The sequence below is a fragment of the Micromys minutus genome (genome assembly GCF_963924665.1).
Source record: "Micromys minutus genome assembly, chromosome: 33".
NCBI lineage: Eukaryota > Metazoa > Chordata > Mammalia > Rodentia > Muridae > Micromys > Micromys minutus.
In genome coordinates this window covers 2,465,746-2,489,079 of record NC_137968.1, presented here as the reverse complement: position 1 = coordinate 2,489,079, position 23,334 = coordinate 2,465,746, and the positions used below count along the sequence as shown (strand labels likewise).

The 23,334-nt window shown below is 44.2% G+C and overlaps 1 protein-coding gene across 1 annotated transcript in view; it reads right to left on the bottom strand.

The window, feature by feature from the left end:
* Positions 1-23,334, bottom strand: part of VPS13B (vacuolar protein sorting 13 homolog B) — a 425,975-nt gene that overhangs the window by 111,776 nt on the left and 290,865 nt on the right. Inside the window, exons 36-39 of the mRNA XM_080909429.1 lie at positions 20,139-20,546; positions 2,737-2,939; positions 975-1,179; positions 523-707 (exon numbers count right to left, since the gene is read on the bottom strand). Coding sequence (XP_080765555.1) covers positions 523-707; positions 975-1,179; positions 2,737-2,939; positions 20,139-20,546 — 1,001 coding nt within the window. The remainder of the gene's footprint in view (positions 1-522; positions 708-974; positions 1,180-2,736; positions 2,940-20,138; positions 20,547-23,334) is intronic.

Here is a 23,334-nt window from a genome sequence, read left to right as displayed (position 1 = left end):
AGTTGTTTCTATCAATGAGACCCATTCCCAGCCCCAAGTTAAACTCTGGTCCTCCTAGGCAGACCATGAAGATAGCTCCAGCATCTCTCCTGCTTCTCCAGCCTGGTTCCTTAACCATACTGTGAATTCTAGCGCAAGCTCTCTTCAGCTTCCAGAGACTGAAGCACTGTCCTATCCTCTGGTTTTGAACTTTGCTCATATTTTGGTTCATTATATTTTTATTAAGTTATAAAATACTGCATGACCTGATACGGATTCTGGCTGTTGAGAATCACCAAGCTTCCTGCATGCTGCCTGGGCCCCTAGAACTGCTCTACATCTGGACTACTTTAGATAGTCTAGAGACATCAAATTATAGCTTTCCTTTCCATACATGTATGTATGTATGTATGTATGTATGTATGTATATATACAGTACACAAGTAATGCACTTATCTTTGCTATGACTGATGTAAGAAGTATGTTCTAAGCATTTCCCCATAATGCTTTCATTTTGGAAAAGAAAACCCAGCTTCCACACACCTGCAGCACATCTCCCAAGTCTGCTGTGCTAATATCTGGATCCTCTGTGGTGTTGAAAGGCACAGGAGTTATTCGCACAAGGGTGAGCACTCGAGGTTCTGGATACCTCCACAACATCATCCCTGGGCTCTCTTCTGTTTCATTGTAAAACAAGACTTCATACACGCCAGGGAGTTTCAAAGGCTCTGCCAAATGAAAACAAAAGGTTTTAAGGAGGAACATGTTGGTTTCTCAGAGAGAGAGAATAAAAGAAAACCACACAAAGAAACTAACTGGCCAGTTTAAATAGGATTTGAGATGGAAAGGTAAAGTTTAGGGAATGATCAGAGATACGTCTTTCCTACTGTAGGTCTGAGCGAAGGTAATATCAAGTGCTCCACATGCTATTCAGTGGGTTCATTTCAAAGAGCAGCTGGGCACAGGCACTATATACTCACAATGCTTATACGTACCAGCATCGTGTATGTACTGAAACACGCCTGTCCGCAGGTCATCCGAACTTTGTTCAGTCTTAAAAGCTTGAGTCCTTTCCATAGGAGATGGCATTTGGGGTGCTGATTCGGGAACTGGCATTTCAGACTTTCCTTCCTCAAGATATCCATTGAATAATTCATGCAGAAGAGCTAAGCAATTCAAATGTTCTTGGCCCCAGAAAACCTTCAAAAGGGTATGAAAACATTGACAGTGTTTAAACATAAACATCTCCTGAGAATAATTAAGTAGCATCATGTTTGAATTAATGTGAGACTAAAATCACGTTCAGTTTAATTACTGATAATAAACTATAGTTTCTAAGAATTAAAAATTTACTGTGTGAAATTCTAATACTTAAATAAACAATAGCAAGAAAAACATTACATACAGTGTAAATAAAAAATTTTAAGCTGTAGATTAATGGTGATATTATATTATTGTATAGTATTATTTGTGAATTCATTTAGCAAAGGAAAATACTTCTTATAGGGTAAGATTAGAAAACACAGCTTTTCTAGGTCAAATACTAATAAAATGATAACAGTCTAATGGAATGGCTTCTTCCCTTTGTCATGAGACTGAATAGCCCTGGCCATATGGCTGCTTTTGAACCAGAGAGAAGGAGTTTGAACAACTGAACGGAGAATTTAGTGAGACTGTCAACATATAACTCCACGCTGACAATCCAGTGTTTAGTATGTGACGAGTCTGAGAGCCAAGGATGCAGAGCTCAGTAAAGCTGTCTGACCAGTGAGGCACAGTGATTAATGTCCGGCGGCTAGAACGCAGAGGAGAAACTTTATTTTTCTCCTATAACTGTTCTTACTGTTTACTTTTGTGCCTCAGAAAAAGATAGTGCAATTAAAATTTATTATGAAGCCGCACAAAAGTCTCTTCAAAGCCGCTTTCTTTGGAATCTCCCCCAAATTGTGGTTATGTCAGTAAAAGAAGTGAGAGGTTGAAAAATTACAACGTTTTGATGATTTAAGACATTTCCATTTAATACACTCCCTTTACTGATAAGTCAGTTATTTCAATTTTCTAACACCGTGGATCCCGGTACATGAAGCTGCACAAAGATGAAGGTGAAAAGTGCCTACATACAGGGATGCTCACACGCTCCATGAAGAAGCGCACGATAAGAGGACGGGACGTGACATGTATGTAGTTTTAGTGACTGGGCATCACGGGACGTAACATGTATGTAGTTTTAGTGACTGGGCATCATACATTTAAGGACCTGCACCCACGCCAAGCTTTCCAAACACTGCCTGATGCATGCTGACCACGGTCAATGACAACCCCATCATTCAAAGTGTTCCAAGTAGCATTTCCACTGAGATGCAACCGAGGGCACCCAACAGTGTCCATGGAAACCTTGTCTGCAGATGTTCACAGAAGCATTATCTGTTCTGTTCAAGGTGAAAGATTCCAAAACCCCTTCAACTGGTGAATGGATGGTAAGAAGAGGTTCTCAAACTGACCATGGTGATAATGGTCACAAACCCTAAACCTACAAACAACAATTATAATTAAGTCCAACCCAGTGAACTATAGCATCACAACAGGCAAAGTGAATGGTATAGGACTCATTCTTCAACAGCACTGTTAAAGTTCAATAGGCACCATCTGACTAAATACTTCGTCACACAAAAATGTAAATTTTAGTGAAGCACTTCAAAACAAAACAAAACAAAGGGTAGTTAACTTATGGAGAAAACACAGCTGATCCCTACGGACCTGAAGCAGGCCACCTCTTAAATCCATGGAGATTTTGGGTACGGACTGTTGTGGCCCTGGATTGCCACTGTGTTTACACCATTTAGCTTCCAGACTGACAGCAGCAGAAAACGGTCCCATGAGAATGCGGCTTCTTTCTCTGAGGCTTGTTTTGAGGAGAACGTCACTTATGCTGAGGACCAGTGATGATCCAAGGCTTGCACCTGCAGGAGAGACAGGGAAAGGGCACAGTGTAATAACCCCCCACACACAGTTAGGGAAAGGACTGGGCATGTTGTAAATGGTGCTAACCCCTCCTTGCCACTATTATAGACTTGGAGTTATGAAGCAGGTAGCCATTCACACTCCTGAGAAAGTGATATTTGCCAAAACATGACTTTTTCCATGTGTGAGCAGTTTAGGTTTTATGAGCAAAGACATTTTCATTAAATTGTGCAAGTTTCTCAAACAAGTACGTTAAGAATAAGAACAGTTGCTTTGTTCATCCGTTATTAACATGATGTGATCGGGCAATTTTCTGTGATTTCTTACAGCAACAGAGCACACTATATTACTTCGCTAGACACTCAAGTTTTCGGCTGGCCCATGTTAAAATTCAAAACAATCAAAATATATAACATATGCTTTCTAAAAACTTTAGCTTTACCCAAACTTCACACACCATAACCACTTGGGACTCACAAAGTCTTAGACATAGATAGTGGCATGTTAGCTTCATGAGAAAAACTGGGTGCTATACTTCAAAGTAAACATGCCCAGAAAAGGAGCACACTTTAAAACCTTGGTTTCCTTTTGAACTTGAAGTAGGAGTGTGGATCAAAACCTTTCCATAAAGTCTACAGCAGACTTTAAGATACTCAGAGCCCAGTGCAAGTGGCCAGTTCATTTTGCTCCCAGGAAACTCATATCCTAAATTGTCATTATGAAAACCGAATCTCAACAGGCCAGACTCGTAATGCACAGGGCTTATTTTCCTAATGCTATTTAATCCTGCAAAAAGATGAAAGATTAAGAAACATTTTAGGCCCACGGTGCATTCCTTTTCAAAGAACTGCACCCATACTGACTTTACAGTTCTGTGGAGAATTGAAAATTTCATGTCTTACGTACTTTCTGTGGAAACAAGATACACATCTCTAAATCCCCCATGGAAGGCATGAGACCCACAAGTGTTTGTGGGCTATGGCTTGTTACAAAGTTACCATGTTGAGAAATCAATTTCTTAAGTCTTTTTTTACCAAAGGCGTACTGCCGAAACTTTTTTACAATTACTCTGAGGTTTCTGGATTTGTTTTTTTTGGTTTTGCTAAGTGAACCAGGCCTACAACATACAGGGCCAGCCGGCCCGGCCCCGGGCTGTGGAGTATCGGCCTCCGCTGCCGGCCCGGCTCATAGCTTACTCTCAACTGCGCTTCACTTTTACTCGAAACCAAAAGCAAAAGAAAATCCCAGAAATGGGCTCAAAAGCACCCAGGAATTAAAAAGCTCAGTTATCAATGGAGTTGTTTTATTCATGTCCTGACAATTCTGATACGTGACACGGCATGCACCAGACAGACACCCTCAGGCCGCCGTCGTGAACACAGACGTGAGTGCGTGCATCTTCAGACACAACTGCGCATCTGCGGGGAGCCTTTGCGTGCATGCACACTGGTCCTGGACAGTGCCAGTGCTAAGGTTTCCAAACCACACTGGGAGCCCTCTGCCCCTCCCTGAAGCTCCTCGATGCTGATGGAGGCGCCCTGAGGCAGGACCATATGACCCAGAGAGAAGAACTGAGCACAGTGGCTGTTTAGGGCTTGACCCACAGAGCAGACTTGCCAGGTAGGAAGGACATATCTCACTTTATATCACTAAGAGAGGAAAGCTGAACAGAGAACCTTGACGAGCTTCCTCTAGGTCTTCAGCACAGCAAACAAACGAGAATGGGAGATACATCAGGACTATGAAGAAGCTTCAAAGAGTCACATTACACCTCTCACAAAGCACGCTACTTATTGACAAGACAGGTTCTCATCCTGAGCCCTGGCTAATCTGGAAACTTGCTTGGTAGATAATGCTGTTTTGAACTCAGAAACCCAAGCGCGTCTTCCTGGTCCTGGATGAAAGCTTGAAGCACACACCGAGCTGTATCTTATTTAAATTGACTTCTTCCCCCATGGCGTCTTTCTCCTGCCCTACAATGCAAGCTTAGACGTCATCTGGGCCAACCTTCCAGCTTTTCTTTTCTCCTGTGACTTTGAGACGTTGAATGTCTACTGTTCTGTGGCACATCTGTCAGTTTGGTTTGTCTCTTGCTTTCCTGTGGGATGAATGAAGTCAGGTGTTTCTCACAGAATAACGGAATGATGCTCTGGGGCAGAGGGGACAGGGATGCTTTGGTTCCACAACTATAAACAGTACCTGAAGGTTTTCCCGCCGGAATCCACACTCATTGTGGCATCGCCTTTCTCTCCCTGAGGGAAGATCCCTGGAGACTAAGTAGGTGCCAGTGACCTAACTTTCATATACTAGTGCTTCAACTCACTAATGACACTCAATGATTATTGCTATGTTGGTGGTTCTCTACTTCCCTGTTTTACAAATTGTGTTTGTATTAGTATGGAAGCCTAAAATACTCACCTTTTAAATCAAAATTCAGTATTATTTGTGCCTTAAATTAAACCAACTTTGACCACTGGGAATTATATCTTTAAGTTAGTTTTTTTTTTTTTTTTAATTTAGCATCATCATTTGGGGATAATCTTCTTTACTCTCTAGCCTCAATACATTTCCCTCATTTTCTCTCTGGCATTAGTCACTTCTCCACAGAGACCTGGATGCTGAAAAATGATATGCAGCCAAAATTTGAATGGCAGAAATATCTACTACTATTGGGATTTCACTTCTTTCTGACTCTCGGTCTGAGGGTTTACTGCTGTGAAGGACACCGTGACCAAGGCAACTCTTCGTAAGGACAACACTTAACTGGGGCTGGCTTACAGTTCAGAGGTTGAGTCCAGCATCACCATGGAGAGAAGCATGGTAACATGCAGACAGACATGTGCTGGAGAAGGAGAGGAGGGTTCTACATCTGGAAGGGCAGCAGCAGGAACAGAGCAACACTGGGCCTGGCTTGAACATCTGAGACCTCAAAGCCAGTGACACAGTTCCTCCAACATGGCCACATCACCTAACAGTACCACTCCTTATGGGCCCCTGTTGGCCATTTCATTCAAACCACCATACTCTCTCTGTAGATAAAGCATACTAACCCAGTATATACACTTGTACCATCTTCTCTGTAGATAGCGCCTACTAAGAGTATACACTTGTACCTACTTCTGCAATATCTACTAGTAAACATACTAAAACCATGAACTAACACCGATGTAGCTGGCTCTAATTAAACAGGACTTGTTGGGTTCTATGCATTTCCTTTTTATTTTAATTTCCTACTCAGAACATGAAAATCTAAATGTATCAAGTGTTCAGTCATCTGCAGTCACTGAACTATTTAACAACAGCTGTGTCAACCCCTGCCTGTGTTGTAAGGTCTCTGTGCTTCAAGTACACTGCTACCTCTGTACCTTCAGTGCTCACCTGAATCTTGGCTATTTTCTTTTTTCCCTCCTTCCCTCACTCCCTCCCTCCCTCCCTCTCCTCTGTGTGTGTGTGTGTGTTCATGTGTGCATTTGCATGGGGAGGTCTGGGGAACTGCAGCTCCCCAAAACACGCTAGGCTGGCTGGCCACTAAGCCCCAGGAATACCCCGGTCTCTACTTCCCCAGCACTGGGATTATAAATTACTACCACCAACTTTTTAGTGTGAGTGCTGAGGAATCAAACTTGGGTCCTCACAGAAAGCATTAAGACAGATCCGTCTTTCCAGCATCTGATCCATGTCTTCCAGCAGCCGACTTTTGAAAGGTTGAGCATCACTCCTAAGTGGGTTTACTTTGTTTTCAAGGCCAGAATGTTAACTTCTTTGTTTAGACGGGATGTTCATATAGCCAAGTCCAACTCAGACAAGGGCCACTCTTCTGCTACGTGTTCATGAGGATGTTGGACTGACATTTACTGCGTACCCACCGTCCACTTCGTGGGCCTAGACAAATGCTGCAGTAAGTGGACAGTTCTGTTGTCACTGGCACCATGGTGTCACTCATCATGTCAGTTTCAGATCGCCAATCCTTTTTCATCTTTGTTGACTGCCACAAACTTCTTTCTCCTGAGCTGGCTCTACTCCCTGTTAGCAGACAGTCCACGGCTCTGGCATCTGAAACATCTTGGGGTCTCCAAGGCAACTTCAACTTCACAGCTTCTTGTTTCAATGTCTGGGCTCCTCTAAAGGACTGGGTCACCTTCAGCTCTGCCCTCTAAGTTCGGGTTGATGTAATTCACTGCTGCTGCTGCTCTTGGTGCTCATCCCATGGTACTGGCATCCAATACACTGGGGTCTTCCAATGCAACTAGGTTCTGCTACTTCACCAATTGCCTCTCACAGGCTCTCTTTATGGTCCCAAGCCTCAACTCCTTTGCATGACCCTCTTCAGTCCTGGGCCATCAACTGCAACTGAGGCTGCACCTTCACCAATGGCCTTCCATGTCCTCTCACAGTGCCAAGCCTCAGTTGCTCTTCATGACCCCTTCATACTTCAAAAGCAGACCACCTCGGTGACTCTTACACATTACCAAGTACATCTGCAGCTGGAGGTACAACCTTAGCCATCTCTGGAACACAGCTTCTTTGTGCTCTCAGAAAATAATTTCCAGAAGATTTCATCTCAATGATGCTGGTCTCTTCTTAGTCTGTGATAATTTCTTAGCTCCAGCTGACCAGCATCAACTGTCCCAGTAGTCTCTACCTTTTGACTATAAAGTCAGAGACACATGGGCCAAAGCTGCCAACGTTCCACTGCTTGCTGGGGCCAGAACATGACCCTCCCCCACCCCTGTTCTATTACATCACACCGGCTTTCTGTTTTCTAACTCTCTCACTGCCTAGCTTGGCTGTCCTGGAACTTGCTCTGTAGATTTACCTTGAACCCAGGGATCTGCATGGCTCTGCTCCTGGGATTAAAGGTATGTACCACCATGCTTAGATTTAAGCTTTTTCTTCACCTAGAACTTGCTCTGTCCTAGGCTGGCCTGCTTTGGCTTGAGTCTAGTTATAAGTCTAGAAGAAACTATTGGTGGGACTTTGTGGAAATGGAATGTCTGACAATAGGACACCAAGTTACCTTGCAACCTGAACTGCCCATCATGAGCTGGGTGCTATCAGACCTTCCAAGTCATAAAGTAGGACGTGCACAGTAGCAGTCTGTTATCAAGCAAGTTACATGAAGAAATTGTTCAAATGTCCATGGTTTCTATTCCTGCTACAATGCAATCTGCTGCTAAGCATGCGCCTATAGCCTAATGGGGTGTTCCCTATTATCTGCTGACTGAAGAAGAGAAGACTAGGAGCTGGTTTACGTTATGCAGGCACCACCCAGAAGTGGACAGCTGCAGCATTACAACCCCTTTCTGGGACAACCCTGAAGATACAGGTGACAGAAAATCTTCACAATGGCAGTACAAATGGTATTACTGCTGCTTTGGAAGAAGAAATGGCCAGATGTCGATTGTTCACTGACTCATGGGCTACAGCCAATGGATTAACTGGATGGTCAGGGACTTGGAAAGATCACAATTGGAAAATTGGTGAGAAAAACATCTGGGGTGTATGTGGATAGATCTCTCCAAATGAGCAAAGGCCGTGAAGATACTTGTATCCCATGTAAATGTTCACCAAAAGGTCTCTTTAGCTGAGAGAAGCTCACTGATCAAGTGGATAAGGTGACCCATTCTGTGGATAGCCAGCCTCTTTCCCCAGCCATCCCTGTCATTGCTCAATGGGCACATGAACCAGTGGCCATGGTGGCCAAGACGGAGGTCATGCTTGGGCTCAACATCATGGACTTCCACTCACCAAGGCCGACCCGGCTACAGCTGCTGCTGAATGACAGATCGGCCAACAGCAGAGACCAACACTGAGCCTCAGATATGGTACCATTTGTGGTGGCAGGTTGTCTACCTGGACCACTTCCTCTGTGGAAAGGACAATGTTTGTTCTTACTGGAGTAGACATTTATTCTGATTATGGATTTGTCTCTCCTGCACATAAGTCTTCTGCCAAAACCACCATCTGTGGACTTACAGAATGCCTTATCCATCGTCATGGTATTCCACACAGTATTGCTTCAGACCAAGGACCTCATTTCACAGAGAAGTGCAACAGCTGGCCCACGATCACGGAATCCACTGGTCTTACCACGTGACCCACCATCCTGAAGCAGCTGGTCTGATAGAAAGATGGAATGGACTTTTGGAGACATAGTTACAGCACCAATTGGACGGTAGCAGCATGGAGGTCTGGGGCAGAGTTCTCCAAGGCAGTCTTCAGTTTCTGATATATAGTACAGTTTCTCCCATAGCCAGGACCCATGGGTCCAGGAATCAAGGTGTGGCAAAGGGAATAGCTCCATTCACAATCAACTCCTCTAGGAAAGTTTTTGCTTCCTGTCCCCACAACTCTAGATTCTGCTGACCTAGAAGTTGTGGTTCCGGGAGTGGGGGTTGGGGGGGAGTGCTCCTACCAGGAGCCACAACATTCTCTGAACTGGAAGCTCACACTTCCTGTCATTTTGGGCTTCTAATGCCCTTAAACCAACAGGTTAAGAAAGGAATCACAGTGTTAGGAGGGTCACCAACAGTGTAGGATCCAGATTACTGTAGGAAATTGGATTGCCTCTCCTCAATGGAGGTAAGAAGCATTATGTCTGGAGTGCAGGCGATCCTTTAGGGCATCTCTTAGTACTGCTCTGTTTATGATTAAAGTCAACTGAAAACTATAACAGCCTGATCCAAGCAGGATGACAAAGGGCATAGACCCATCAGGAATGCAGGTGTGGGTCACTCCCTAGGAAAAGAGCCGAACCCTCTGAGGTTCTTGTGGAGGGTGGAGGAAACACAGAATGGGTAGCAGAGGAAGGTTGTTATAAACACCATATAAAGCCAAGTAACCAATTGCAGAATTGAGGATTATAAAGTAGTATGAATGCTTCTATTTTAATTTGTTAAGAACACATTTGTATAGATATTTGTGCTTTCTTCCAATTTCCTCAACATCAACTGGTATTTGAGATACGAAACGCATGTTCTCAAGGGATGATGACCTATTCTAAACTTACAAATGCATTTGCAATTGTATGAGGAATAGTATATCATGTTAAGTGCATTCATGACCTGGTTACTGTTTCATTTGGACATGAGATATTATTTGTGTCAAACTGATAAGGAGTAGATTGTGATAGCTAATCCCGATGGTCAACTTGACTGTATCTGGAATGAACTACAATCCAGAATTGGAGGGCTCGCCTGTGATCCAGATCTTGAGGTTGAAGAATCAAGTTTCTGGTCTAAATCTGGGCATGGAGATCTTGAGGCATAGTGGCCATGAAAAGCTTAGGCCCAGGCAAAGTAGTAAATTCCTTTAATCCCAGATCCAGGCGTGGTGGTACACACCTTTAGTCTGGGCCACACCTGCTGCTGGAGGCCTACAGAGGGACGCTGGAAGAAGGAAGATTCACTTTTCTTCGGCTGCCTGCACTTACTTGCCAGCATGTCTATTGGAACCCACTTCTACAGAAGAGCAGCTCAAACAACCAGCCTCGTGGGACGGAGCAACCACTAGATCCTTGGACTTCCCATCCACAGCTGCCCATTGTTGGGTTAGATTTTAAGTCATCACAATAAATTCCCTCAATATAGAGACATTCCATAAATTCTGTGACTCTACAGAACCCTGATTAACAATAATAATAAAATAATAATAATACAATGGTAGGAATTTAAAGAGTCAATGAGGTGTAGCAGCATTGAGGAACAGCGTCAGAAATACCTGATGTGGAGAAGGGGCGTCTTGCTTTGTTTGCAGATTGACATGCTTTTCAGTGAGCATGAAAACTGCATTCAGGGACAAGCAGTCTCGTGGCCTTTGGCCTGCTCCTTTAGAGGACCAATAAACACAAACCATTCGTTTGAAACGTTTAAAGTTCTGCCAGCCTGTCGGCATCATTCTCCTTTCCACAGTCACGTGCAGAGCACGAGCTGAGCTCCTGGGCCTGCTGAGACTCAGTGAGCACACTTGCTAGCACACTTGCTACACACTTGCTAGCACACTTGCTAAGCACTCTTTCTAGCAGAACAGAGCAGGTTCTGTTTGTTTGTTTGTTTTTCCTTATTCCAGCTGGAAGAAACCTTGGCCACTGAAAACCAGCAAGCGAACGTTGGAAACGTCCAGAAGCAAATCAGCACAACAGGGAAACATCAGAGTGTCTCAAAGAGAAAGAAAAAATCTTTTAAGTATAATTCACGAAAATGACTAAGGCCCCTAAGACCAAAATCTTTCCATTTCATGTTCCTTCAAATTACTGTGAAACACTTAAAATATAGCACTTGGCTGTATAAAACCAAGGCTACCTTGTTTTCCTCCTCAAACAGAATGTGCAAATTGATTGGATCCTACTTAAACTCAATTTTGCAATAAGCTTATGTAAACATTTTATGCCTACTAATATAAAAATACACAATAAAGCAATGCAATGCAACAAGGGACCATATCCACTGTTCAGTGAACAAAGGTAACTGTGCCCAGAACAGGGCTTTGAGTTGACCGTCCCACCGTCCACCTCATCTGTGAACTGCAGGAGGGCGTGAAGGAGCCGGCCCTGCACATCCAAAGCTGCAGGGTCTCCACGACTCGGGTTGACAGCAGGGTATCGGGAGGAGTCCCAGTGAGGGTCCAGTGTTGGCAGAGTAGCAGAAGCCAGAGGCCTTGAACCAGACCAAGGACTCAACGCAGTGACCATTTCCAAGTAATGCTGTAAATGGGGCTCTGCAGCATTCTCCGTGAGGTGTTCGTGTGGAGTGGGAGAAAGGCTGCAAAGGTGGGTACAGAGGGGACGGTGATGAGGGCTGTGATACACGGTGCCCTAGTTGGTGAAGTGTTTAAAACTCATGAAGTGATGGAGGTCACTGTCCTCCTGCGTCTGGCCATGTACCACACTGCAGGAGGGGATGAGGAAAGTAAGACCTGACTGGACCATACGGACATGCTTTCAGAAAGCAGACTGGCACATCTGACCTCATATCTAGAGAGGGAGCACGGTAAAAGATACCTGCAAAGTCTTACCATGGGTTTACAGGTGTGTGTGTGCTATCATGGGTTTACAGGTGTGTGTGCTATCATGGGTTTACAGGTGTGTGTGCTATCATGGGTTTACAGGTGTGTGTGTGTGCTATCATGGGTTTACAGGTGTGTGTGTGTGCTATCATGGGTTTACAGGTGTGTGTGTGTGCTATCATGGGTTTACAGGTGTGTGTGCTATCATGGGTTTACAGGTGTGTGTGTGCTATCATGGGTTTACAGGTGTGTGTGTGCTATCATGGGTTTACAGGTGTGTGTGCGCTATCATGGGTTTACAGGTAAGTGTGTGCTATCATGGGTTTACAGGTGTGTGTGCTATCATGGGTTTACAGGTGTGTGTGTGTGCTATCATGGGTTTACAGGTGTGTGTGTGTGCTATCATGGGTTTACAGGTGTGTGTGCTATCATGGGTTTACAGGTGTGTGTGTGCTATCATGGGTTTACAGGTAAGTGTGTGCTATCATGGGTTTACAGGTGTGTGTGTGCTATCATGCGGGCTGCAGTGATTTCTGTAGCCAGTTATGTGGATGAAGATCACATATGAACTTAATGTTGAAAGAAAAATGACTGTGGTGACTTAGAACCTGGTCTTGGTCTACATAATAAAAGTCTGATACATCAGAACAACCAGAGGCTATGAAAGTCCATTTTACCTTCAGATGTCCTTGTACAAAAGTCCACCTCTTCAGGCTTAGCCCAATGAGCCAGTTAAGACTAGCTCACTGGGTTTAATCCCAGGATTCATTGACATTTAGTGACACATAGTCCATGAGATCATTTTACATTTCAAATAACCCACAAGTCAGGATGTGAGACCAGGGCCGTGAAGGTCCACTGGAGTTTTATCTGTAGTTTCTATTCTGTCAAGCTGGTTTCATTGCTATATAGTAAATATTAAGAGCAATATGTTCAGGCCATGAGGTTTATGGAGGAATGGACAAAGGTGTTCTTGATTTTAAAAAGTATGTTTTTAAAGTAAATTTACCTCAAACATTTACTGGTCGATGGCTTCGGCAGTCAATCAGTGATAGTTTAGTTGACAGAGGGAGAGATTTACAAGAGGTCCACAAGCAGCAGGCACACAGTGGATTCTGTAATCTGCTCTAAGTGCTGTTTTACAAAGCTGGTCTGTTAGCTCCCGGCTGTTTCATTCTGCAAGTGGCAAGTACTGTAAATAAACCATTTCCTGCTCCTGCTCTCGCACAGCCTCAGCATGTCACACTAACACAGCCCATGGGTCTGGGGGAGAGCCAGGGTCCCTGATTCCTGCCAGGCTCGAGTTGCCAGTAATCTCTCCAGCACACGGCCTGCTCAAGTGTGTAGATAAGAGGACAATTTGCTGTGCCACGGGCAGAACAATATTTTCACAAAAACAAGTGCACGGAGCAGGGTAGGTTTATCTGCAGCCTTCTAGCTTCCCAGTTTCAGGGACGGCACTCTTAACACACACCCATTTCACAGGCCGCCAGACTAACAGATGTTATCATTAGGAAGGAAGGCTGCCCCGAAACGGTCTCTAGTACTTAGTTACTAGGGCTGGAACCTTCCTTCCTCAGCAACCTTTGTGCAATGAATTCCATGTCACCTGGTAGCAGTTTTGTTTTCTTAAGGGCCCCCTTCTCTCCAAACACAGGGCTCTGATGTGAGCACGTGTGAAGTCTGCGTCGGTTGCCTTTACTGGCAGCACAGGACAGACAAGGGCCTCTATTATGGACTATGGTAAAAATACATTACTTGAGGCTGAAAGCATTCTGGCAAAGAAATCAGATTAAGTTCAGAATCTGGTAACTAAATTTGATATCAAGAAAGAAAGGTAATATAGGTCAGGAGAAAGTCTAAGGTGGATTTACACAGAGCATTATAATGATGTTAAAGGGTTTCTATAAAAACAAGTCTTATGAAGATTTCCCAGGAGAACCATATTTATATGATTAACAATTCTTTTACTAAAACAAAAAAGTTTCTTTATTGCATATGGATCCATGTGGGCTGTGTAAAAATACAAGAGCAGTGTAGCACACAGTAAACAGAAAGCAATGATACTAAACAGGCCACATCCTTGAACTCATCATTAATAAATGTCTCTCCTACATTCAGCTACTCCGGCTGCTGGAAGCCTGTTTTCTCCAAGCACTTCAAACACTGAGATCCAGGAACATTTATTATTTTAATCCATTACAGGCAGTGCTTGATTTAACTTTATTGGTTGTGGTGGTGATAGCGGTTATAAGTGGGGGTCCAGCAATGTTCTTTTACACATCGTTTCAAAAGGGCTTAATTATATTTTATAGTTTGGACCAGGAATTTTGTTTGTTTTTGGTCTAACAGGGTTCAAATGGAGTTCAGGTCAGTGATGAATCAGAAGAAAGAGTCAGAGATGGCCATCTTTCTGATGTGGGCTCATCCCTCTCTAGGAGGCTGGGCAGGTACATCGAGTTCACCACTGCACAGGAGGCTGCCCCGGAAGCCCTGCTCTGTGGCTCATTAGAGAGTTTCCATTTTGCATTCATCTTTGAATACACTGGAGATTCAATACAGCAGTTACCTTCTCTTTCTCTGGAGCCATTATACTCTGAATTCTAAAGGATTCATGCTGGGCAGATTTGGAGACTACATCGGCACTAAGACACAAAATGCACTTGACAAATAAATGATAAACATTTTATGGACATAGCTTTTTATCACAGAACAAATATATATCACAAAATCAAATATGTAGACCTAATTGTTTCAACAAAATAAATGACTTATGTATAGACATGTCCAAATAGCAAAAAAAAAAAAAAAAAAAAAAAAAAAAAAATCAACTAGGTTTTAAATATAGTAAACATTTATATCAATTCATCTCTCTCTCTCTGTCTCCCTCTGTCTCTGGCTCTCTCTCTCTCTCTCTCTCTCTCTCTCTCTCTCTCTCTCTCTCTCTCTCTGTGTGTGTGTGTGTGTGTGTGTGTAGGCCCTTTTCTGGGCTCCTGAGATGAGGTGGTATAATGTAACTGGTTGTGCGTGCTGATGATTTGATCCTGACTCCCCAGGACCTCTGTAACGATGGAACATTAGAAGTAAGTCCACAGAATTGTCTTCTGGACTACATGTGTGCTGTGGCACACACACTGCCCACATCACACACACACAAGTACATAAAACTGACACAGTTCATTAGTGTCTAATAGGTACTCATACATTATAATGATCACAGCAAAGAAATTTAAATGTTGGGTTTCATATAGTTAGGCTTTAATTTTCATCATGTTAGAGAACTAATATGAAGTATTATAGGGAAATTATCTTTTACTAGTTTTAATTTCACTTTTAAAGTTTAGGTCCTCCCACTTGGGGGGGGGGTCTCAGTAGTTTACCAGGATATGCAGAAAACTACCCTCAAATATAAAAATGAGTACTCATGAGTAATTTCAGGGTGAAAAAGAGGCCATACTAGCTGATCAGTAGCCACTCTGAACCTTATTATAGAGTAACAGGAGGGAGACTGCCTGGGATTAACAGTGGTGCTCAGCCCAGGACGAGGGGCTATTACGTTTCATGGACCCTGGGCCATCTGTTCTGCCCGCCTACATTTTACTTCCTCACAATCATGGCCGTGCTCTACCTCAGGGACTATAGGAAGGCATCGGAATCCTGCTTTTCATTATCACAAGATTCAGTAACTCATTTCATTGTCAAGATAATCCCCCTTTATTCCTTCTTCTGGGCTTGACAGGTACTCCAGAATGACAAATAAAGCCCCAGATGTTACAGAGCAGTGAGCATCCCACTCTCTCTTCAGGGCTGGGACAGAGTGTCACCCACACCCAGTACTCATCAAGGATGCTGGTGGCTTGTGTAACTGTCAACTAGTGTGTTTATGCTTCCATCCTCGGTGGATCCTTAAAACTTAGATTTAACTGTCTTTACCTGTCAAGAAATTCATTCCTCATCGCGCAGAGCCTGGAAAGAGAACAGCGAGGGATTTGGGGGTGCTGTAGCCGACTCAGAGGGATTGGGGGTGCTGGTCTTGAATGTGGAGAACATGTGGGGGGCATTCTAATTATGGAAAAGAATGGCTATACTTCATCTCTCTATTAAGTACAGCAAGGGCAGGGAAAGTGATTAAAGTCACTGCTCCTTTGACAATAAGCCCAACTCACTGCCTGGGACAGAAGTCCTCAGAGTCTTGTCAATGGCTTCCCACGGCTCATAGTCAGCCAATCGGATTCATCCAGGTTCTTTCCCCTGCACTATCAGTTCAGTGTGTGCCTCTTTTCTTTGTCTGCATAAGGGTTCCAGTTTAATCTTGAGAGAGAGAGAGCAAGGCAATCTCAAGGACAAGGACTTCACAGCTTGAAACTGTGTGCACTAGTTTGCAGAAATCCAAGGCGTACCATCCTCACAGAGCCATAAATTACTGACAAGGGAGCGAAAGTGTAAGTTCAGTCCCCACCCTCCTGTGGAAAGAGACTGGCTGCCAGCTCAGAATTTATAACTGAACACCTCGAGTGTCTCCAAAATGACAAGCTTCAAACAGCAAAAGGGAACGGCACTGTTGCCCACGTAAGGGGAAGTGGCAGCTTTAAAGAACACACTCTGCTATGAGTTAGATTTAACAGACACCAAAGAAACACTATTGACTTTAAAATATTTCAGAACATAAGATGCAATTTCTAACAGATCCTCGTTACTGGTAGAGCACTAAGATCTCCTGTGACATTACAGTCAGACGGCGAGGGCGATTTCATTAAGACACATAGGAGAACGTAAGTGTTCTAGCAGAGAGGCTTTAGTTATGAGTCACGGCTGCACAAGCATCTGCAGACTGGAGTAACAAAGTCTTCAGTCCCTTGAAACACTTACAGTTTAGGAGTGTTTTATTTTATTCTGCAAAATGAAGATTGGGGATTCCTTTAGGGAGCTCAGTTAATAGTTTCTACATATCATTTTTAAAATGAATATGGAAGTTCTCTAGGTTGCACAAATACATCGACGTTTGGGGAAAAGCACCAGCTCTATTGTTGCATGCTTTTACTACTCCCTTTCCCCACAAACTTCCCACAGGTTTCGGGGTTTTTTTCTGGTCCTCTTGACAAGTGAGGAAACATGCCTACAGCACATTCCCAGTGGTGTTTCTCTAAGAATTACTTAGCACATAGGATTCCTCTAGAATTACAAATCTATTTCAGCTCTTAAATTAAAATTCATCTGGAAGGGACTGCTTTTCCCTGTTTATATAACATTGTCACATAAAGAGTGTTAAAAAAATATTTCTCTAAAAATAGCCTGCGTAAGTTAGGGATTAGCAGAGCTCCGCCGTTGAGCCGCTCCTTTGTAGTTTTTTCCATGATGTTCTTGCACAGTGTTTTTGACTGTGTTTATTAAAGTCAGCACATCAAAAAGGATCAAAGAGAAAGTGAGGGAGAACCAAAGAAACCCCAAGTGTGTTGTCTCATTGGGGAGCTATGCAGATTTGGATAAACAAGTGCAAATTGTTGAGGGTTTAATGAAAAATTTTTGACAATTATTTTATCTCGCATCCTTCTATAGGCCGCCATGTGTGCGGCAGATGCCACGCTGTGTGTAGAGCCACTCGGTCTGTTTAACAGCCTGTCTGAGATGACGGCTTTGTCACTGTGCTCAATTTGGTCCAGCAAAGAATTTGAGAAGTGCAGCTGCTGCAGATGCTCACAGTGGTGACGGAGACGGTGAAATCAAAGACCAGGGGACGCACTTCTGCATTAGAGTCAGCCTATAAAAGTCTGACCGCCATTCTTTTGAGCTCAAAGATACACCATAAAGACTGGGTTGAGTACAGAATGCTACCACTTGAAAACTATGGCTGCTGGGAGGGTGTGTGTGTGTGTGTATGTGTGTGTGTGTGTGTGAGAGAGAGAGAGAGAGAGAGAGAGAGAGAGAGAAAGAGAGAGAGAGACAGACAGACAGACAGACAGACAGACTTTTCCCCCCCACTTTTCAAGACTATACAAAACTGTAAGGTGTGGTGCACACCTTTAGTCCTAGTACCCAGGAGGCAGAGGCAGGCAGATGTGTAAATCTGGGGCAAGCCTGGCCTATGTAGTTGAGTTCCAGGACAGCTAGAGCTACAATAGTAAAATCCTATCTCAAAATAAGCCAAATCCAAACCAACCCAATGCAACCTAAGCCAACCCAAAGTCTGCATATTTGTATGTATTTCAAATTAACTGGGGAAAAACCCCATGCACTTTGTAGACATTCAACTACACAATGAAATTAATATTGAATAATAAACTACTATTTTCTTTTAAAGACAGTTACAGCTATTTTTTAGTGTGTCCTGACCCCATGGGAAGGTCGAGTTTGGAGCCTGGGATTCAGAAAGAGCTGCGCAGTGAGCGCACAGTTATAGTCTCCCTGGATGCCAGTCTAGCCACAGCCAGAATCTGTCCCCACCGCATCTCACTCACACACAACGCATTTTATCAGCTTCATCATGACACATCTTTATAATTAAATGACTACCTTTGAGTTAATGTGACTCTAAAAGACTATTTTAAAATGTCTGCTGGACACTGCCCAGCAGAGTTATACCAAGAATATTTTAGTCAAGGGGGATGTCTCTATTTTTGTGCTTAAGAGATAAGAGAACATAATTATAAAAGAAGAAGGTTATGTAGTTTTTCTAATATAAAAGGGAAAATTACAAATAACAAACCATTTGTCTGGCAAAATAAAGTGTTCAATTGTATCATAATGAAAAGAATTATCAAGGGTAATATCTTTAAGAATAAATTTAGAGGGAACTCCGATGTGAACGGAGCAGGGCCTGAATGCAGGGGACAAGAGCAGGTCCAAAGCTGCTCCTCTGTTTGGGGCGGAAGCTCCCTGCCGCCATTGAAGCACAGCCTGTAGAAAGGCGTGAGGGCAAGGAGGGCCGGGCATGGGGGCAGGGGCCACGCGTCCAGTGTCTGAGGATCTCTCACGCCCCCAGACCCTTCATTCTTTACTTCTAACTTTAAAAACAACTAAGGGAGACAAAAAGAGCTGCAGGCTGGCTTGATTACATGTATTTCAGTGAGGAAGAAAGACATCATCTATGTTTTGGCCTAATATTATTATTACACAACTATAAAAGTTAAAACAAAACAAAAAATCTTTTAAACTGCTGTGCTCAAATTGGCTCTCTAGAACTAAATGACAGTTAGTCTCCAGCTGCCACTTCAGTCCTTTTTGGTGCACAGCTGAAGGACTGTCATATCTAGCCCCAAATCAGTCCACAGTCCTCTCCACACAGCCATGTAGAAGGACACAGCTCTCCCAGGACTGTGGGAAGACAGGTGGCTCTCTTGGGACTTCTGCTGAGGAGTGACACTTCTGCACTGGCCTCCCTGCTCTCCCAGTAGCCGTCTCTGTGACTGAAACGGTCATTTCCTGCCTGTGCCGATTTTCTCCACACACACGTGTGCCCTCGGTGTGGAAAAGCTCGTGAGACCCTGCCCGCTCCAGTTTCAGCAGCTGGGCCCTTTAGGTGGGCTGTACAGGAACACAGCCTTTCTCGGGCCGGTGCTGCTGCCTGACTAACACCCCAGTGACATTCTCCCGGACTTCAGCTTCGGTGACACTTTGTAGAGGACGTCTGCCACCATGGCAATTTTCCTCCTGGAAATACAGTGCCCCGTGACGCAATGGACGGCATTAGAAGCCCCTGCAAGGCTTACCAGAGTACAGGTGGTTCGGCTCTGTGCCCGGGGTCTGACGCCTGAGCTGGGGTGGGGTCTAGAACACGCATTCCCAGGACATGTGTTGTGTTTGTCGCACAGCCTGAACTGTGAACAACACCGTTCTAATGCTTCAGAAGTCAGTATGCTCTTGTGCAACCACGGCCACTTCAGCTCCGAGGAGCGTAGGAAACAGCTCCAAAGACAGCTCAGGACCGAGCCTCAAGACCTCAAGACGTGGACACGAACAGTTTAGAGCTAGGAAATGGTGTGGCTCACAGATTTGTTTAAACAGACAAACAACTTTAAACAAAATGTCAACAGCCCCAAACCAGACCAAACCAAACCAAACCAGCAAATTCACAAGCTAGAACTGTGCCCATCTCTAATGACTCTGAGTCCTTAAAACACTGCATTTGTCACATGCTAACAAAGGGAGTTTTCTCCTCCTCCCTCCACTCCACCCCCAGGCCCCTTTCTGTCACTTACCAAGTACTTTCTGTGCTGCTTTGACACTAAGGCTTCCACTGAGGGTTGACAGTGACGCTAACACACATGGTTTATGAGGATGCGGGACAGTTTCCATGGAGATCACAATTTGAGTGGTATGGACAGAAACTTTTTGAAAGCTGGAGATGGCTCTCCACATGTTTTCTTGAAGTGATGTCTTCTGTGTTTCATCACAGTGAGCTTTGGGTTTCGACAAGTTTCCACGGTAACATTTGGAGACAGGAGGCTCACCCTTAATCAGTATAGAGTCTGATGTGGCAGAGGTCTCTTTGCTGTGTGCGGAGCACTGTGCCTTTTTTATCTTCTTTAAAAAATTATTTATCTGATCTACTTTGGTGAAACTTAAGTTTGCTTTCAGAGGCTTCGATACATCCAAGTTGATGTCAGCTACAAGAAAAAGGAAAACAAGGGTGACTGGAGCTCCCCACTTAATCACTGATACAAGTGGCAGGGCACTGTGTTCTTTAGCTTGTCCCTCTCCTCACAGCTTACTGAAGGACGGCTCTGGGGGCCACTCATGCAAGGCCACACCAGACAGGCTCTCCAGCAAGCTGAAGGAGGCTTTCCAGTGTGGCACCTATGTAAAACTGCCATTTGGTCTCCCAAGGAAGCAGAGCTCCTCATGATCAGAACAGTGTAAGACGAAATGCCCATCCCAAACATCACGGGTCTCTCTTTTTTGCCAACTTTATGCGGAAGTGTTCATTCCTCCTTTGTGAGCTGCTGTAACCAGAAGGGATTCTGTGACTTGCCATATATTCTGCACTGGAATATTATTAAATAATGTAACAGAAGTTTCTGAAAGTCCATATTCCCATTTACACGTGTTACACGTCAGATGTTGTCAATTTGGCTTTAGCACCTTTGTTTCCATCTTGCCTGACCTGTATGAGCTAGTAAGGGCCTGGGCAAGTGTGCCGCGAGCACAGCTGTGCACATCATGTTTTCCAGGAGTCCCAGCTCATCAGTCTAGGAATTATATTTAAACACTGTATCGACACATTCACATTCTATGTTCAAAATACCACTATCACCACAGACAGACAGACAGTCACGCTTACTGTACGAAGACACAAGATAGTGACACTCAGAGCTCTCGGCACTCACTCCTTACTTATCCTCCACCCCAGCCTCAGACAACCATCAAGTTCTGTCTTTGCACACTTGCCGATTAGGGACACTGCACACAAACAGAACCATGAAACATTTGACGTTTTGTACGTTGTTCCCGTTATATATCAGCATCCTCCTGAGGTGCATTCATGTTCATTTTGATTGCCCTTGATTGGATTTTCCTAATGATTCATTTGTTGAATGCTTTCTCGTGTATTTGTCTATTTTGTATAAATGCTTAAAAAATGAGTATTTGCATTCTGCTCTCTCTCTCTCTGTGTGTGTGTGTGTAGAGAAAGAGAGGCAGACAAACACACAGACCGATCACACACACACATACACACACACACACACACACACACACACACACACACACACACACACGATTGTAGGTGGGCAGGCTCATGTATGGAGATTAGAGAACAGCTCAGTGTCTTCCCACATTTTCCACCTCACACAGCAAGCTAGCTGGCTCACAAAGCTCACAGGAAGTTTCCTGTGTTGGATACCATCTCCTAGAGCTGGAGAAGAATGGAGACTGAAGACTTGTGTAAGCCCTGGGAATCTGAGTGCAGGCCCTCAGATTTGTGCAGGGAGCGGTTACCCACTGAGCCATCTCCGTACTCCCAAACTCCGCTCAGTTTTTAACTGCAAGGTTTTTTTAAATTGGAGGTTTTTAAAATCTCTATCACAAGGTACACGATTTGCAAATATTTTATTCTATTCAGCTGGACTATCTTTCCACTTTATTTTGACGAGTTTTCAGCTGATGTTTTCAGCTTTTCAACACTGAATGTTTTAATTACGTGAGGCCCAACAGATCCATTATTTTGCTTACACTGCTCAACCTAAGATCACACAAGTTTATATGTGTGATTCTCTTAAAGGGCTTATAGATTTCCTCTTACATCTAGGTCCATGATCATCTGTGAATTAATCTTTGTGTCTTGTGTAAGACAGAGGACCACTTCATTCTGCATGTGGATACTTAGCCAATCAGCAACATATGCCAATCAAAGATATTTTTGACTTTCAAAATTTGGAACTTTACATAAAGTAGGAGGAAAAATATTGTGGGGAAAACAGAGGGTTATGTCATGCCTCCAGATTCTGTGGCCTTACAGCAAGTAACACAGTAAGAATCAGAGAACAACCTTAGCAAATAAAATTAAAGTTGATGAAGTTGTGTGCCGCCGACTCTGCCCCCGCCCCACCCCCACCCTCCTGCTGCTGCTTTATACCAAGAAACTTGAAGCTAAAGGACTCTTTCTGTACCAGTAGTGACACCCTAGTTACTTCCCCAGGAGGTTGCCCCGTTAGGCCCTCTAAGCCAACTGGTGACCATAAAAGATCCATTTTTCTCTGACTGCAGATAGGTCTGACTCATGGAAGGAAGACATGAAAACCGGCAACCGTTACCTGGGGATGGATCCCCGTCCCCAGCTGTCATTCACAGGTCTAGCTCCTTTGTCTAACGTGTCTTCTGAGACATAACTCTTAGGTCATTTCTAGGCCACCTTTTTATGAGCTGTTAGTACTTGCAGAGGCTCATGGCCGCTCCCAGTGCAGTTCACACACTGTGGGGCGGGTGCACAGGAACAGCATGAAGATGTCACTCCTTTCTTCCTGTTCATCTATTATGAGGCTCTTCTAACCAGGCATTTCTTTTAATCCAGAGCCACAGAGTCATTTCCACAGTGTGTGTTTTCAGTGTAATCCTGGTGGGCGTGTCTGTCCCGAGGGAATGTGGGCATGGCCCTGTTGAGGAACACTAGCCAAGCTGCTTCCATGTAAGGGCCAGGTCAAGGACGGTGTGGCAAAGCTCTTCTTGGGAGGCCAAGTACGAGTGTGTTGTGAGCAGACTGTGTGTGCATAGACACTAGCCCTGCAGCTTTTCCCTTCCACATGCCTGTGCCCGGTGACTGCTTGTCTACAGAGAAGAGCTGACCGCTCCTCTGCCCTCTGACATCAGCAGAGCCCCAGACACCCTCAGAGCTACTGCACGAGCCTGTGCTTCCCTGACTCCGCTCCTAGCCAGGGCTCTGGTCCCAGGCTGCACAGG